Consider the following 20,204-nt stretch of genomic DNA (forward strand, 5'->3'; position numbering starts at 1 on the left):
TAATTTTTTTTAGTGAAACGTTATAAAATGTGTCCTGTCGACAGCGGTAACAATTGTAATCAATCAATATACGCGTTCCGTTATTATTTCATTCTAAATCATTATCAATGTCACACTGTTTCCGTGTGCTTTCGTATGCTAGTCAGGATTGTATCAAAAGAAGAAGTAATGTAAGGGAAAGAATAAAAATGTAAGGGAAATAGTAATGAAAGCTGCTGTACCGGTCCGAAAATCTCATCAGACTATGATTATTTTATTCGAAAACCTGATGGAAAATAGTGGCAATATTATTTAAATATTGATAAGTCATCCTAGTCAGGGATGAAATAAATAATACGATCGTACTTTTTTGATACTTCCGAGACTCATTTGATACCTTCCAAAAAGTATTTTATAAAGAAAATGTTCAGTATAATAGTATTTTCTATTACAAATATTTCGTAATACAGTATTTTCTATAGAAAATCTTGTATATAACAGTAATTTCTCTGTGTATAATAGTATTTTTCTATATACAATTTTCAGTATAACAGTATTTTCTATATAAAATCTTGTCTATTACTGTATTTTCTATAGAAACTATTGTCTATAACAGTACATTTTATATAAAATTTTCTGTATAATATAATTTTCTATAGAAAATCTTGTGTATAATAGTATTTTTATTGGAAAAACTAGTGTATAACAGTATTTTCTATATAAAATCTTTTATAATACAGTATTTTCTATAGAAAATCTTCAGTACAATATTATTTTCTATGTGTATAACAGTATTTTCTATAAAAGATCATCTGTATAAATTTATATTCTATAGAAAAATTCAGTATAACAGTCTTGTGTATAATAGTGTTTTCTATACATAATCTTGTGTATTATTAGAGGTATTCAGTGTTTGGTGCGTTTTAGGTTGCAACTGTTTGTTATTAAAAAATTTTGCATTTTAAGCAAATTTGCAATGATAGATGCTAATAAAGTAACAGCTTGCTCTTTTTGTTCGGTTTTTCTCTTTTTAATTTTTTATTTAGAGTTGTCGGCTCCATAGCTTGAATTTTGTTTACGATTTTAAATTATTGTTTACAAATGTCAGCTGTTCGAGTATCAGTGATACAAACTCAATACATGTAGCAAAAAATGCTATGATGTGACAATTGCAATTCTGTGTATTTTGTTGTTGGATTGCAAACAAAAGCTACAGTATTTTGCATTTGCACTTTCGCAAGACCATTTGCATCAAGCACTGAACTCCGCTACTGTATTTGTTATGGAAAACCGTTTGTATTTCTATATTTTCTAAAGAATGTCTCGTGTAAAAATATAATTTCTATAGAAAATGTTGTAGAATTCTAATTTATTTATACCACAAAGCTAAGCTAATATGAAAATTATTAAAATTTTTAATTTTAGTACTCTGTGTTTGAATTTGATCCTGAATTTGTAAACGTTCAGAATGAATATAACCAGTTGAGTGCACAACATTTTAATAAAGATAAAAACCATTGCTTAGTTTAGGCGTACTTGTGTTAACTTCTCAAATAGAGTGAGTATTAATCACAAGACAACAATTTGCTGTCTTCCATTCAAGCATATCTAAGTCCACTATATAAATAAAACCTTAGCTAAGTTTGGGAAAAACTAAATTTAAAAGCCAAAAACAAGTTTTCTACAAAAACTAAAAGAAAAAGAAATTCATTCACCATTTTAAAATCAATCAATCAATCCCTAGTTGTATTTGTGTAACATGTTTGTTTATATGGATGGAGCGCTGTAAGCAAATTAAAAATTAAATAATTTATTTTATGAATCTGAGGATATCTTTTGTTTTAAATGAATTGCTGCGTTTACTATATTTGGTCTCTAAAAATTTTTTGGAATGAATGCTGGTTGGTTGGTAGTTTCATTAGTTCGCTAAAAATGTATGCATTTTTGGACGGATATTAAATATATAATATTTATTTATTTTATTTGTTTGTTTTTATTGAGTTTTGTTTTTTTTTTTTTGTTTAATGAATAAACTAAATTATCTTATGAATTGTAAATTCTTGTCAACAATACAGCTTATAATAGAAAAAGTAATATAACTACAATATAATTGCTTATGTTTTAATTTAATTTTTATTTTTTTTAAATTTCTTTAATTTGTAACTAATTTTTAATAAAAAAATTCTGTACATTTTGTTGTTGTTAATTATAATTGTAATAATAATAATAATGAGATTATTGTTGTTTTCTTTTTTTTATTAAATTTAAAAATGGGTAGTATTTTTGTTTTTACTTAAATTTTCTTCATGTTCATGTTGTTCATGTTGTATACCTTTAACTATTGATAGAGTAGTAATGAGTCTAATGATTTTTAATGAGTTGAGTTCGTTTGTCTCGGATTTTTTTGGTTTAAAAAAGGTATTTTTTTGTTTAATACTATTTTTTATGTTTAATTTTTGTTTTTCGAGTGTATGTATGTGTTTTGTATGTTTGTTGAAGGTGTAATTTTGTTTATGTTTTTAATATGATATTGATTTTTGTTTTAATTTAATTTAAAAAAAAAGAAAATTACATTTTATTATAATTTTTCTGTTTCGTTTTTCTTGAATGGTTATTAGATGATGCGCGCTATTTTGTTTTTTTTTTCTTTTTTTGGTTTTCTTAGGTTTGAATATGTTTTCTTTTGTTTTAATTATAAAATTTAAATTTAAAGGATGTTGTTTGGTTGTTGTTCTTGTTGATATATTCGTTTATCTTAAAGGATGTTGTTGTTTTTTTTGACGAGGGCGTTTTTTTCTATATGATGTTGGTTAGATAAAACATGATTTTTGTGTTCTTTATTTAGTTGGCGGCCTGATTTTTATATTTAAGAATTGTGGTTTTTAAGATTTTTTTGAGAGATTTTTTGAAGTAGTTTTATATAAAAAAATGATTTTGTTTGTCTAAATTTAGTTAAATAAATGAACACTTTCATTTTGTAATTCTTATTGTGATGTCATTTTTGTAAGTTGTTTTGTGGGGTTTTTTTTTGAGGGGGGGCTTTTGCGTTTTTGGCCAATACAAAAATGCAATTATACACCGGTTGTTGTCTCCAAATTTTTTTTGATTTTTTTAAGATTTTTTCCATTTAAGCTTAAGGTTCTATCATGATTATAAAGTGTTAAACTACACGAAGCAGCAAGAGCCAGTGTTTTTAAAAAATGTTGATGTCATATGATGAATTCAATCCAATATTTTGTTCTCTAAACCTGCTTGTACCTTTTTAAGATTTTTGTTACTCCTGGAGAGGTCTAAACTTTGAAACTAGTTGGTAGTCATGATGGTATGATGATGATGTTTAAAATTTTCTTCTGATTGATCTTATAACTATTTGTTTGTTGGTTGGTTGGTTGTTTTGTGTTATATTATTTTACAAATTGTCTTAAAAAAAATTTCAAGACAATTGCTTATTATCAATCCTTAGCTTAAAGACTTAAAAAAACAAAAAAAAAACTTCTCTTCACTTCTTTTCTTGCGGTTTTGTGGGCTAATAAAGGTGTTGTCGTCTGTCGGTTGCATTATGATGTTGCTGATGATGGTCGCGGTTGGTTGTTTGGTGATGCTGATTAAATGATGACGAATTGTGCGTCTGCAATAATTTTAGTAGTAGTCCAGTTCAGTTCTTCTTGTTAATCCATTATTCCATATTTTTCTGTATTTCACTTGTTAAGGACTTGTTGTTTTCCATATTGTTTTGATGATTTTAGTATTTTGTTGGTGTTTGTGATGTTGGTGTTTATATAAATTGCTAATAAAAAGCAAACTTGGCAGCATTTTGTTTTTCATTTTTTTTTTAATATATGTTTTTTTTTTTTGGTATTTTTATGTATTTTTTGGATTTTTTTATTTGTTTTTTTTTTTGGTAGTTTCATTGAAGTTTTACTGTTTTTTTAGATGGAGACAACGTTTTGCATTTTGTATGGTTTCTAATACTCCCAATATCATGCATCTTGAATTTCGCCCTTTAGTCCAGGCACCCTGTGGTGTTGGTTATGTCCTAAACGATTGGCTAAGTCCTGTACAACATCTCGAAATATAACCGTATCTATGTTTTCGCCTAATAAATACAATAAAAACCAATCGCCCATCTTTGAACGACGAACAATTATTTCTATAGCGTCTCGACGCACTAACCTGTAAAGAGAAATTTAGATCAATGTTAGAAACAGTTTAAAATAATTTTTTCGGCAGCAAATAAATGACACAAATTAAGTAAAAGCTTATTTAAATAACAAAATCGTTTTAAAAATATGTCGACCAAACGTTTTAAAGGACTTCTCGATATCTTTAATTCACACTCTGGAATTTAAAAAATCATGATTCTCTGTTTGCTACTTAGTTTCCTGTAAATTTATTAAAAATGGGTTTAGATTTTTTAAGAGTTTTAACATTTTTTAAACTTAATTAGGTTTTGCATAGTATTTTGGAAAACAATGATAAGCATTAGTGAATAATTTAATTTAGTTTTATAAAATTTATAATTTTAATTTATAAAAACGAACTAAGATTTTTAATTTTCAAGTTCAATTTGTTGAAATCATAACGAAGAATTCACTTTTCAAAATTGAATTTAGTTTCTTGTCAGTTACGACCTTCGCCAGTATTCATTCATGCCAACACTTGACCTCCATTTTACCCTCAATAAAACTTACGTTGTTTACCCTCTTGCATTGTTTTCCACACATAAGGCATGTCCAGGTATTTCGCACTAACAATATATTTGTTTTGTAGTGAAAAATCATGATTTACCATTAATAACATCATAGTATTGAGGTAAAAAGTGGTCTTCCTAATGCAAAATAAATAGAAATTACATATGTGTGGAAAACCACACATCAGGGTAAGTTGCATTTTAAATATCTCGTTATCTAAAAATAGTTTTTTGTCAAGCAATTTTTATTAAACTGTATAAAAAAAATTATTTTTGTGGTTTTCCACACAAGGTTGGAGGAATTCATTTACTTTTTTATAAAATATTCTGTTCTGAGATATATTCATTTGAAATTTAAATTATTTAAATTAGATGTTCGATCTGAGAAGAATAATGTGTATAAAACTAAATTATTACCTAAATGAACGCAAGATTTAAATTAAATAGAAGGCAGAATTTGAATTCCTTAGATTGTTATTTTTACATTGATGCAAATAGTGCACATGAGAAGGTTATGTAAACATCGGGCTATTGTCTCCACGGCTTTGTTGACATATACGAACTATTAGAATAACATTTCCATGACATTTTTGTATAAATCTGAGTGAAATTCGTTGATGCAGCATTGAATTTCGTCTTTCAAAACAAATCTGGATGAGGGCATATTCGAATGGAACTTTGATTTCAAAACACCCCATAAAAAGAAATCCAAGGGACCCATTCAGATCATCGAGACAAGAGAGTACACGATCAGGAAATTGTTTCATCCAATTTAGTCGAAACGATAGAGTAATCGACCTGGAAATATATCATGTAGTAATTCAAAAGTAGTGGCAACATCTGATTGAAACTCAACATCATCAAATTAAGGCAGAATGAACTATATAATCATATCACTGCAGAAAACAATGAAGAGGATTTTGTTAAAATAATCAGCATCAACTTGTTGAAGCCAAATGTCATTAAGTATGATCTAGAAGTATAATTCCCAAAATGAAGGCAAAATTTAAATTAATTTTCTTTTCCTTAGATTAACATGCATCGAAGCAAAAATTGCACAGGATAGAGGGATAGAGAGAAACTCATTGAAATTTACTGCTTCAATGCAATACTGGTTGTGGGAAAATTTCGTAGAACCACATAAAAAGAAATCCAATGCTTTTAAATCAGGAATGTCTGATGCAGTAATTGAATTGTTCCACGGCCATGCAACACTGTTTTGTTGATGCTTTAATATCATCCAATTTGAGCTGAGACAACACTGTCTCGACTCTGTCGCGATACCGAGAAAGAGTCACTGCTTCATTTTCGAAACGACCAGGAAATTTCTCATGCAGTAATCCAACTGTTTCATGTGAACTGTCTGGTTGAAACTATTTCAATATCAATTTCACTGCTGGACCAGCCTCAATTTCGAATAAATATGGTCCAATAATGTTTCTAACACAAATTCTGCAGCAAACACGTCTTGGATACATTTATTTTTCGTTATTGACGTGTTAAATCCATGAACCCCTAAATGCGGTTATCTAGATGAAAATGTGCTTCATCGTTTAGGATGACAAATCAGCATCAAAGCTAGTTGATATTCAGTCATCCATTCAACGAATTATCTTCGCTAAGCTTGATCATTAAGTAAGCAGTTCTCGTGTCAATTGAAACGTGGAGATGCAGATCATACAGTCTATAGAGAGCTTCTTGAAATTTGCAATTCTTGTTCACCACGTCAAACACTTCCACTAACACTCTCATGATCTGCTTCGTTATGACATTTGAATGGCTTGCTTTTAGAGTACCAGTGTGTTTAGCATTGTCAATTTAGCCTATCTTCCTGGCTTCTTCGATTACTCTCTTTATAGTTGACGAAGTTAATAGCCTGTTTCCCAATCTCGAATGAAAGATTTCGTTCGCTTGTTCAACCATGAAAACGAGTTGTTAACCCTAAAATGTCAGCTGTCAAACTGTACTTTTGGTTGGCAACACTTTACTGTTCACTTGGCGGCCAATTCAAATCTTGCGTAAATTTTGGAATATCATTTAATTTTTTTGAAATATACTTCCGTGAATTTTTAACTATTTAGGTTTGCGACAAAATTATAGTATAATACTATATGACATACATTCCTTGAACTTTAAATTATGTAAGATTAACCTTTGACCTCAGAAGCATTATATAATACTATATGCTATTTGGAAGGTAAAACTATCGACTTTAGGATAAATTATTGTCTATTTAAGTTTCCTATATACCTACGAATATACATAAAATCGTTTTGCACTAATGTTTGGCTGTGTCGAATTTCATAAAATTCGGAAGTGGTTATGAAAAAGATTGTTTCATTTGAAAAACTCCACTTTTTTAACAAAGTGAACCTTGTTTTGTTAATGATGCAATGACTTTCATAGAAAACATTATATTCTATCAACTACAGGCCTTTTTTGTCTGAAACTTCTGAATTTACTACGAAACTATAAGATTATTTATTTTCCTAATTTTGAATAAGATATCTGAAAGGTCCTTTGTATATTTTAAACATAAGATTTTTGATTCATGATTCAAAGTTATTAGGTTATTGGTAGCAGTTGCCTCAATAATTTGTGTCATTTATTGCAACCATTTTTATACACAAGATAATCATAGGATATTTTGAAAAGTTTACAAAATGAGGAACAAACTTTAAATATGTTTACCATGTTCACTAAATTAACTCAAACTCGGAACAATTTTAAAAATTTGTCAAAAAATATAAGTATTTCAAATGTTTTATATCACACTCGTTAAATGTAAGTGAACTACAAGATCGCATGACATAGTAAGATCTTTCAAATAGTTTTGTAAATGTTTTATCTCCTTAAACTTTTCAAATTATCCTCGTCTACATACAAAATAAAAAGCCACTTCTTGCCACTTACCTAAATCGCATACGAAATAAGTACACCCTCATACGTGGTGAAAATATAATAACCACCCTGTATATCAGTGTTAATAATGTTAATAGTGTTAATAATATAAACCAAAACCAAAGGAAAATATAGATTTTTTCATTAACAACATTTAATGGCAATATGCATATGGCATCATGTTTTTCCACCTTTACAGAAAAGAAAGAAACAACAAAAAATAATTAAAATAAAATAAAAGAAATTTCAAAAATAGATTAAAAATCAATCATTCAGCAGAGTAGAAGAAGATTTGATTTAGTAACTTACCTCCCCACTAGAACCATATTTAAAAAATGTACATTTGGTCATTCTAGGGAATATATAAATCATGGGGTCCATACGATCCTCTTGATCGTCTTCCATATACTTTATCACTTCTAAGCCAAATGTCATAAATTCGCCATCGAAAAATCGATTCATAAGAAACATTTGACCTTTAAATCAAATCAGAAAATAAACAAAAACATAAATTTAGTTATAAATTTATATATAATTTTGATTGTATAAATTTCGTCTTTTACGTCGGTACATAGTGGTGCCCTCTTGAACTTTCTATTGTTCTTAAATAATTTTAAATTCAGTATTTTTTTTTGTTCTTTTTAAAACCCACATGATCTTTAAAATATTAACACATGTTCATCAATAATTATATTAATTGCCCATAAAATATTTGTAAGATCATATGAAAATAAAGTAGAAAGAACAAAAAAAAAATTAAACTGAATCGAAACAATAGAAATTATCAGTTGATCATTAGAATCCCACAGTTTTTCACATAATTTACAATAAATAAACAATTAGTAAGTTGAAAATGATGATGTGCTAAAATGTTTTAACACACAAATCCATCAATTCAATATATATTTTTTTTCAAATTTCGTTTCATTTACTTAAAGTTTATTTATTTTAATTTCGATATAATTTTGAAGAAAAACAATTAACCCTTTAATAAGTGGTGTAACAATTTTGTCTAGTTCAATTAAATCTAATTTAATAAATATTATGTCCTTTTGGGGTTTCTAAATGTTGTTAGTTTCAATATTATTTTGATGAAATTTTTACAATTATATTGCATATTTTCTTATCTGTGCATTTCTATGCATGTTTGGTGTAGTGTCCTTATGAAGCGATAAATCAATAAAAAAAGGCAAATTTATATGCATTTTTATGATGTTGTTATAGTTGTGCTAATGAATTAACCTAAAATCGAACTCAAGTTGTAAAGGAGAAAGTGCAATTAAAAATTATTATTATTTATATCTAGAAAATATAAATGTGTTCTAGATTTTTTTTTTTTAAAAATGTGCATTATATAGTAATATAGTAAAAAATTGTGAATAAATGTTATAGACTTATCGTAACGTAATATTTTCTAGCGCTAATCCGCTTATGTTTTAATTTGATTCCGTCATAAAAATACTGTTTAGTTTCAATATAATGAATAAATAGAGTCCTAGAAGTTTGTTATATTTTACACTGGGGTTTTTATAATTACGGTAGTGTCCCGATGTTTAGAAACAATAAATTTAAACACTAATTCTACTATAACTTCACTGGTTATTGGATTTTATGAGGGGTATAGAAAATACTGCAATATCCACTATTTTTAGTTTCAGTAATAAATAACAGAAATATTTATGTATCTCAAAATATTATTCATATAATTCTTAAACAAATTGTTAAAAAGTTATTTCACTTTGGCTAAATTCAGCCGTTTTGAAATTGAAAACAAAATGTTTTGCAAAACTCTTAAATACAAATCTGTCATTTATTCTCACTTAGTTATTGAACATTATAGTGCAAACAACAAAGTGTCATATACGGGAAGTTTTGCTTTACTTCATTAATTTGAAAACATGTGGCGCCCAAGCACAGTGATTGCTCACCAAAGGTTATGGTGAATGTGTTCCATCGGTTTTAACGTGCGAGAGATAGTTTGTGCGGTTCAATAGTGGTGATTTTGACACGGAAGACAAAGATCGCTCAGGCAAGCCAAAAAAGTTTTAAGACCAAGGATTGGAGGCATAACACCATGAATATGGTTGTAAAACTCAACAAGAGTTTGCATAATCATTGGGAGCTACTTAAGCAGTAATTTCGAAGCGCTTGCGAGCAGCAGGATTCATCAAAAAGCAGGGAAACTGAGAACCATACGAATTGAATCCTAGAGACCTTGAAAGACGATTTTGCACGCCCAAAATTATGCTTGAAGGCTATAAAAGAAAGTCATATTGCACCGAATAATTACTAGCGATGAAAAATTGATCCATTATGATAACCAGAAGCATAAGAGGTAGTATGTAAAGCCCGGCCAAATAGCCGAATCGACACGAAAGCCAAATATCCATGGCGCTATGGTAATTCTCTGTATTTGGTGGAAGCAAATGGGTCGTATCTGTTATGAGCTACTGAAATATGACCAGACCATTACAAGGAATATGTACCGATAGCAAGTGATTCTCGTGAAGGAAGCAGTTGTGATGTTTTGCATCACCCGTTTTAGAGTAAAGACCTTTACTCGCCCGACTACTATTTGTTTCCATCGATGCAGAACGCTCTCTCTGGGATACGCTTCACTTTGAAACAGAGTATCCGAAATCGGCTTGCTTCGTTCTTGGCCTTAAAAGGTCTCAGTTCTTTTGGCTCGGCCAGTTACCAGAAAGATGGGAAAATATCATAGCTAACTATGGCCAATACTTTGAACAAATTTATATTGTATAAATGTTTCAAAAAATGGAGATTGCGGATTTTGCTTCTGTACACCTCATGTCAGTTATGTTACTGATGCTTATTCCGATTCCTCATATCTGGTCACATTCTCTTCTATTCAATGCTATCTGGGAATGTTCAAAATTAATACCAATTCCTAAAACAGGAACGTATTTTAGCTTGACAAACTTAAGATCTATAACTATTTTGCCTGCACTCTTGATGAAGTTACATTACAGCATCTCATGAAATTACAAAAACGGAATTATGCGGAAACATAATTCTGAGCTTCTGTTCGAAACGATCACGATCCCTACAACGATCGCACTTTGAGCAAAACTCAAAAATTGAATAAGATCGAATTGTCTTTTTATAAATTTATGTACGAAGGCTATGAACACAAAACAAAACTGGAACTGATTTGTCTTCCAGTCTTGTACAATTTGGGATAGGATTAATGTGAATAGAGCCTGCGTTTTTGCTTTCATTGAACTTATCAAAGGCTGGATGAGAGACAAGCTAGTTTCTGCAGAAACTGCTGCACGTATTATGCACTATTAGGCAATTTCGGATAGGACTAATGTGAATACAGTTATAATTAATGGCTGGATTACAGACAAACTTATTTCAAAGGTCTTCTGCACTATTGGGCAATTTGGAATAGAATTGAAGTGAACATAATTTACGTTTCGATCGAATAGATCACGTTAGAATGATAAGAAAACTCAATTCTATGTTTTATGGCCGTGAGCTATTTGTTTTGTATAATGGAACTCAATATTATTTGAGGATTAATACGGCTGTAACTTAGGATTCGGTACTTGAGCATTACAATGTACATGAATGAACGAATTGTGTTCCATTACTGCCTTGTAATCATGTGAGTCCAATGCGTTTGCTTTATAAAGTGGAAACATAGATAAAATGGATCTTTCTATAAATATATCTCCATCGTCACTTCATCTTAGTTTCTAGTTTAGATTAATGAGAAACATATCAAGTGTTTGAATAGAATGAAAATTTTGGATTGGTGCTTGTTGACGGCCTATTTTACACATCTAATATAAATGGAATTTACTCATGAGGAAAATTTATACTATTTCTATTTTATCTTGGAATTATTTTCTAATGATGTGCATTTTCATTTTGAGGAACGATCATCGGCTACGCTATGGACATAGCTACGATACTTTGTATGGTGGACACATGGATAAGATCGAATTGTCTTTCTATAAGACTACGATCACTTCCTCACGATTTTCTAGTGCACAGTAATGGGTAACGAATCGAGTATGTGGATAGTTTGTTTGAATTCTCATATAAATAAAATTTACTCAATTAGTAATTTTACACTCCGACATTTGTATCATCTTATATTTAACATATAAGATCTAAAATTGCTTATGTATTTTTAATGTCATAACTGTCATATTGTTTTGAAATTTTCTTGATCTTTGATAAACAAAATATTTTGATAAACATATGAATACGATTTGTATTTGATGCCAGAAGGCGGCAGCAACATGTGTTTGCATATGGATACAAATTTCTATGATGGTATGATTATAATTGCATGACCATGAAACTTGTTTGTCACTTAAAATGTCAAACAACGTAACATAATTTCATAAAATTGTATGGTAATGGGTCAAACCCCATTGCAGAATGAAATGTACTTATGTCTGATATAAACATAATTACGCGTTTTTAATCTTAAATAACATTAAGAACTTTTCCGAAATAAAATTTGTTTTTTTAATTGTTTTTAAGTCATTAATCGCGATTATCAATCAAACATTAGATATTAATATTTTTGCTTTCACTTTGTTTTGCATGTTATAGTTAATAAATATTTACATTTTTCTTTCTTTTCAGGCTTATCGCTTATACAAGTAAGTTTACTCTTTAAGGTTTTTTCTTATATCTATAAATATTTACAAAAATTAACTATCTGTAAAGGAAAAATAGCAAACAATTTGAAATAAATTTTAACACATGTCCCCTAATAAATATATTTAGGGTTTCTGAATCGAAAAATTTCGACAAGGCTGGCAAAATATTATTGTTTGTTTAAAGTATTCCCAAAGCTATATATGATCTAAAGATGTCTAAGAAAGAAATTAAAATTATTGCTGTTTCTACTGGAAAAAACCCCTATTCTTCCTAATAAATAAAAATATTCTAACAATCTTAGCCTAACCTAAGGAATTTGCCATCTAAAAAGCGTGCAGCATTTAAAAATACTTTAAACTAAAACAAAACCCCCAAATTAATTTACGGGCAAAAATTAACAAAAATAAAAACAAAACAAATTTACGAAAATCCATAAATGTTCTACGGTTAAATATGTTTATTTACACATTGGCTTATTTCGTATACAGTTCAGTGGTCAGTTTATGAAAATTTTACATTAAATTTCATTGTGATTTGTTTATTTTGTTAATCAAACAAATAACAACAAAAAAAAATTTAAAAATGTTTCGTTGTGTCTTAAATAACAAAAGTCTACAAAAATGCCTCTTTAGATCGAAAAACATGCATAAACAAATCCAGGCATGCAAAATAGTATCGCGATCAGTGTATAAAATAACAGCGTATGCGAGTTCACGTTTATATATACATATTTATATAGTACCTAGGTATACGCACATAAATTACTTTTAAACAGTGTTGTATTTATTTATTTGAAAAACATTTGTCAATTTATTAGCTATTTTCCTCATTGTGTCTAAAACGTCTGACTGTCTAACTTTCCGTCCGTCCATGCGTCTTTTCGTCCATTTTATTTCATTGTCTGTCTGTTTGTATTTATTTATTGTTTTTTTTTATTATTTTGCTTCAATATTGTTCTTGTTTTAATTTATTCAGTATGATAAATATCTAAATAATTACGGTTCGTTCGTATTTGAAAAATTCTCAAGAATTTCGTAGGTTTTTTTCGGTGAAAAAACTTATTACTCACCTATCACATTTATGAGTGCTAATAACTCGCACACATAGTATCTGTACGCCCACCAGTTGTGATATCTGCGAAAATTAAAAGAAATATGATGTGAATGAAATTTATATATTCTTATTAAACGGAAATGACATTTTCTAAAGAGTTCTCTCCACAAATGATGCGTTTGTAGGATGCCAGGAGATACCCACCTTAGGTTTTCCCATAAATAATCTAAAAGTAATTTCTTTTTTTGTTTTTTCTCGGCTTCGGAACAGATTCCTATATCTAAGTCCATGATGAGTGCATGAATTTTGCCACCTTCCCAAGACTTCCACAGCCATCTTGGTGTATAAAATAAAATTGCCTGCAAAGTAAAAAAGAAATATAACGTATTAAAATTAAATTTTTTTTATCAATCTATAAAACACTTTCACCCATATTCATAAACAATTTATAAATATGTAAGTAGTTTATAAAACAACATTCCCATACAAACTTTGTTTTATAAACCTTTGATTAATTTAAAAATTATTTATGAATATGAGGGTTAAAATAGTTTCTTGAATGAAGTTTTATATATCGTTTAGCTAAATTAGTATACGATTTAAAAACCATAATCAGTCGCTAATGATTTTAATCAACAGTAAATTTTTTTTAAATTCTCAACAATATTTATTTTTAGTTACGTTTCTTAAACCCTTTATAATTAATGCAATCCCTTTGTAACATATTGAAATTGTTATTTCCACTAGATTTTCCATTAGCAATGGTGTTACTTGTTATTTCTTAGGAAATATGTCCAATATAAATTAGTAATTTTTACTTAATTAATTTCATCAGAAATAACGAAAAAAAACATTAGTCTATGATTAGTAAGAAATATGATTTCATTGGAATTTGTTATTAGAACTAATTAATTTTCCTTAAATATGTTCAAAGTCTACACAAAATTCTTACTTATTTTGATCTTCGTATATGTATGCTAATATATTTCCTTAAATGGACTAGAAATGCTCAGCCATTAGACTAGACTGGCGATCATAGCATTTAGGTTTGATTTTTTGAGAATTTTGAAATTTAAAATAAACAAAAATAATATTGTATTTGATAAGAACTATCTTAGTTAATTTTTTATATATCAATAGTCATAATAGTGCTGGCTCTTTGTTCGAAAAAACACTAAAATTCTAATATATTATAAATTTCTGTAATGAAAAATAATTCATTCGTAAAATAACCCTAAGAAAGCTATTGATTCATTGTTTTCAATCGAAAAAAGCCATTACATCTTTAGATTTTTTCGGTTCTAGCAACAGATATTTAGGTGACAATGAAGAATTGTGTTTGAAATAACCACAAAAAATTTGTTTGCACAAGAGAAAAATTCGCTCACTAATCATTCGATTTGCAAGCAATTCTATTATAACAACCAAACACGTTCCTCTGTGTAGTTAAAAAAATTTTAATACGGCATAAACTTATAATAATTATAACAAGTATATTCGGCTGTGCCGAATCTTATATACGCTTCACCAAATTATACTTCAAAATAAAAATTTTAAATATTTTTAGGTAAACAAATTTTATTTTTTTTCCAAAGTTTTTTTTTTAATTTTTTATAAAAAATTTTTTTTCGAATTGTCAATTTAAATTTTATTTTTTTGTATATTAAATAATTTAGTTTTTTTAAATTTAAATTTAAAATTTTTTTTTTTTAATTTTTTTTTGGTGAAAAAAAAATTTGTCTTAAAAAATATTTTTAATTATCCATATTGTCTATATTAATGACTTAGTAATCCAGATATAGGTAAAAAATCGAGGTTGTCCTGGTTTTTTTCTCATATCTCAGTAATATGTGGACCGATTTTGCTGATTTTAAATAGGAAACTTCTCGAAAGCGTGTCTGACAGAATTATTGAAGATTTGGATACCGAAGATATCTGGGGTCTTCAGAAAATTGATTTCAACAAACAGACGGACAGACAGACAGACGGACGGACATGGCTTAATCGACTCCGCTATCTACAAGGATCCAGAATATATATACTTTATAGTGTTGGAAAATTAAATTGTGGAAGTTACAAACGGAATGACAAACTTATATACAGGTAGACCTCCATTTACGCGTTTTGTTAGGCCCAAAAAAATAGCGTGTAAATCAAATTCGCATAAATATGTACATATCGTCACCTTAAATGAAAGCGGACGTAACTACACAAAAATTCAAAATCAAGTTTTTGATTGATTGAATACTCCATTATTATTGATTTTATAACGTATCCTGTAAAAACAATAAAAATGTCCGTTTGCATTTAAGGCGGCGATATATACTTTAAGTAAACTTATTTTATTTGTACTTAAAACAAAAGTAAAGTAAAATAGCTCAACTAAAAAATTATTTCTTATCGAAAATTAAGGAAAAAATGTCAATTAAAAAAACAAAATATTCTAATATATAAAAGAGATCAAAACATAACAAAAAAATTCATAAAGGATAAACATTTTAAAGGACTCTTTTGACATCTTTTGATCCTTACAGGATAAAATGAAGATAATACGAAATATTTTATAACTCCTCTTGTTTATTTGACATACAATTTGTCATTGTGGGAATAGCAGGAGTATTTTTAAATATTTTTTGAAAAATGTACTTCTTTGAAACTTTGAAGTCCTTAAAAAAGGACACAGGATCACGAAATGAATAACTGAAAACATAGTTTTTCTCCATTGAATTTATAGTTTCAGACGTATATCATCCGGTTCGTGTCTAACGATTTTTTCTCTATTTGTCTGACGGTGTTATTGGTAATTTAGTTGTCTAACTAACATATAAAATGCGAATCCATGACGCCCAAAAGTACACCCTATATTTTAAAAAAAAGGGACCAAGGAATGGCAAAATTTTTATATTTCCATTTTGAAATGCCTATAACTAGGAAATTATATGAGATATATAGCACATTCAAGCATGTTTTTTGCAAGACCAAAAATATAAAAATATTTGAAATCTGATGGGAAACAAAAAATGGCAAATTTTACATGTCGAAGGTAGGATAACCTTGAGCCCCATAGCGCCACACCTAGAGCATTTGTGGAGACCATTTTAATAAGTTAAACTCGAATACTCCTTGGCTATGGCCTCGTCAAATGTTATTCTTATCGGACCAGCCGTTTAGAAATACCAGATTTATTTCCAAAAAAATTTGATTCAGCCCCACTGTGCAATGGCCAAGACAATATAAATAAATTTGTATTGTACGCATTTTTAAATTATACACCCAATATATTTGTCAATAAAATACCAATGGCCGTAGTTAACAAATGATTTTTTTTTCAAATCTCAATAGGATTGTACTATTGCAAACTTTTTTTTTTACAAATTTTTTAAATTTCTTCTATAAAATTAAGTGCTTAACAAGCTATGTATATCACTCCCTGATATTTCTGCAAATAATATTGCAAATGATGTCTGCCTCTGTTAACATATCTATTTTGGTTTTATTCAAATTACGGAAAATTTTTGCTGTCTTCATAAAACAGACCATAAATTTCTAAAAATTTATGTTGTTTGCAGCAATGATTTATGCCTCTGATTATACCTCCAATGATATAGTTTTGATTAAATCCCTTAGGTGTCATAAACCCTGAAAACGCCTGTCGTTAAACTTTGATATTGATAATAATAAAAATATTATTATATTCAATTTCAGAAGAGTGCCAATAAATTATAAATCTCTTGAAAGTTTATTAGCTCAAGATCTCTTTAACCTAGCGAAACTAAGAGAAACTCTATTGAATGGGTGATAAAATAAATACACTGAAGGTGAAGAAAATTTATGCTCTTCTGGTGACAAATTAATAATAACTTGTATCATAAATTAACTACAAAACAACATATTTTAGTATCTTTTGTTTTAGTATTGAAATAAATTTAAAGGATTAGTGAGAAAATAAAAACAGCTTTTTCTTATTTTCGAAAGAAAGAAAAAACATATGATTACATATAAATTTAAATGATTTTTCTTTAGGTTTATTAAATATACAATAATGCTTTTAATTTTATTACTATTATTCTATATAATTTCAAAAAAACAAATAACAATTTAATTTTTAATTTTGAGTTATTAAAAGTAGACTATAAAATTATTTATTTATTACCGAGAGCATGAGACCATGGTATTTAAAATTAAATTTAAATTTTAATTGGCCTCTGATTTTCATAAATACTCATACGTAAGTATGAATAATATCTTTACTTTTGAATATTTTATCTAATACGTTTAATACTTTTGGCATTGGCTACTAATTATGAAAAATAAAGAACATATATTTTGCTTAATACGTTTAAAAATATATGTCTAGGGTTAAGAGTTCATCTGATTTATGACAGCAATATGTTCATATTTTTAAAAGTAATGATTCTTTTTTTCGTGTTGCTTGTTTATTTCGAAAAATATGAATGTTTTGTGTTTTTGAAATGATAATTTAGTTGACGTAGAACATGCAGAATTAGTGAAATATGAAAAATTATTTCATATGCTGTAACATTGCCAGTTTTTTCACAAAATTTTGGTTTTTATTTAAATGAAAATTTGAGGTTTTTCTTTTGTATAAATTTCAGAAAATTAGAATTAAATGGTTAAATAGAAATGAAAATTTAAATGCTGAGTCAATTATATATAATTTTGGAAATACTGGCCCAAATCGGCAGAAAATTAAGTTAAGGAGCTAATCTTTTTAACCTTTACCCAGAATTGTTAAATACTGAAAAGTTTTTTAACATAAAGAGCTTTCAAAAAAAAATTTTGATTTAAATTAAAACCTGGCCCACCTTATCAATAAAGTTGCCCATGTCAGGTTAATTGTTTTTGTTGCAAGGGTAGCCAAGAAGCTGAACAAACAATAAAGGCTATTTGACTGATGCCTTAGAAAACAAAGCACATGATCGTCAGCATTATCATTAAACAACATCTGGGTGCCATTAAAATGCATCATTCCGAACGCACACGCCAACCGTACAATGATCAATAGATTTGGCGCTGAAATATCATGCTGAAATTGTGCGTGAATTTAAACAATATTTTTCATTTTCATTACGTCGATCACATTAGTTTTATTTTAATTTTTTTTTTTCAAAGAATTTTACAAAAAAAAAAAAATAGAAAAACAACATTACTTCAATTCAATGTTTGTTTAACATTTCAAACAAACACATTTCACAAATTGCATTTTGCACTTTTGTATTTTGTTTTAAACTGTATTATAACAAACTAGTGAGAATTGTTAGAAAAAAATATATATATTTTTTGGCAATAATTCAAAGTTTTATTTTTTTTTTTGTTATGCTTAAATACATCAGTGCAGTTTTTTTCAGATTCAGACGCATGCCATCATAATTGTAGTTAACAAAAAAATAAATAAATAAACTACAAATTATAAACTAAACTAAAAATGATCACAAATGAAAAAGAGAATTTTAAGATTATTTAAGAGATTTTCTCTTAAATTGCTTAACATATTGTCCATGTTGGCTTTTAGCCAAATTGAAACTCGTATACATTGTCTGCTTCCGTATTGTTTATCGACGACTTATCATAGTTTTTTTGTTCATAAAGAGAGGGTGGGGTATTAATTATTTGTTTCCATTTTGTGGTTACAATTATTTACTTGGGGGGATTTGTTTTAAACAAAAATCTGTTTCCATTATGATATATTGTCTAATAATTATGTTGAGATAAATTGCAAAAGTTTAATCTTACTCAGAATATGATAATTAACACGAGTGTAAAAAGGAAATTAATGAATTAATTAATGGAAAAAGTATTCAATCATAGTAATGTTAAACCTTTGATCTTAATTTAAGTTCATTAAATTGTCTGGTCTGAATGGAGCCTAAAGCGGAAAAATTAATTATTATGGAGGCATATTTTTTTAGTGTTTAATTTAAGGGAGAATGGGTATTATTCATAATGAAATTTGTATATAGACTAGCGTGGCCCTTATTTAGCAGTTTAGCTCCAGAATTGCTCTCCTCATCTAAATCTAAATGCTGAAAATTTTACAAAATCGAGTCGTTAGTTTTCTAAAGCCTTTTGGGAAAATGTTTACTGACGATCTTTCCTAAGCAACCAGTGAAATGCACATATAAACTAGCTTATCTCCCAATAATAAATTTCAATAATTAAAAATTTACAAATAACACTCTGCTACAAAATGACACTTTTTGTCAGAACTTGAAAAGCCACCTAGTGGAGGTTGTAGGCCTAGGTGAGGACATACAAAAACCGTTTTCAAAGAAACAACCTCAAAGTTTTTAGTTATTTTGAAAAAACTGTTTTAGGGTAGGTCGTAGTACTTTAGTACCTCTACCTCTTTTTAGACCGATTTCAAAATTTTAAACAATTATAGTTAGGTAAAGAATTAAGCCTTCATATGTATACGATCTATATTCCTAGAAATTGTTTAAGTTTTTATAAATAGTTTGGCTTTCTTTTTTATTTTTTTCCTAATTTTTCAAATTCAACAATAGTTATTTTAATTTTTGTCTATGAAATCTTATTTTTTGTGCACAGTAATTTATAGACAATTTTATGTAGACAAAAACGAGATATTAGTTGTTAAAATCGGTTTATATTTGCAAAAGTTATTAAGTTCCACAAAATTTACCTTGTAAATTAAAAATTGTAGAAAAAAATAGTTTTTAATAGTTTTTAGTTTTTTTTATTCATATGGGCTGGCGGCAAAAATACTAAAAAAAGGTGTTAATGAAAAGTTGAATAACTTTTACAATTTTCATCCGATTTGAATTATTAAAACGATGGTTTGTTACTAAATTTCCTTAATGCATTGGTATAAATTTGTATAAGCTTCCGTATCAAAATAAGCAATGAAAAGCGGTTAAAATCCAAACAGTTGATAAATTTTGTTTTTCTTTTAGACATT

General features: G+C 28.1%; 1 protein-coding gene across 3 annotated transcripts in view; it reads right to left on the reverse strand.

Moving 5' to 3' along the window:
• Positions 1 to 2,610: 2,610 nt before the first annotated feature.
• The window catches only part of shakB (shaking B), a 180,353-nt gene continuing 162,759 nt past the window's right edge, over positions 2,611 to 20,204 (reverse strand). For all 3 annotated transcript variants that reach the window (XM_065507048.1, XM_065507050.1, XM_065507049.1), the window contains 5 exons: positions 13,472 to 13,626; positions 13,284 to 13,348; positions 7,880 to 8,046; positions 7,583 to 7,761; positions 2,611 to 4,152 (listed from right to left, as the gene is read on the reverse strand). In XM_065507048.1, the coding sequence (XP_065363120.1) occupies positions 3,960 to 4,152; positions 7,583 to 7,761; positions 7,880 to 8,046; positions 13,284 to 13,348; positions 13,472 to 13,626 (759 nt within the window). In that variant the 3' untranslated portion in view covers positions 2,611 to 3,959. The remainder of the gene's footprint in view (positions 4,153 to 7,582; positions 7,762 to 7,879; positions 8,047 to 13,283; positions 13,349 to 13,471; positions 13,627 to 20,204) is intronic.

This window comes from Calliphora vicina, chromosome 4, assembly GCF_958450345.1.
Source record: "Calliphora vicina chromosome 4, idCalVici1.1, whole genome shotgun sequence".
In the NCBI taxonomy this organism is placed as follows: Eukaryota; Metazoa; Arthropoda; class Insecta; order Diptera; family Calliphoridae; genus Calliphora; species Calliphora vicina.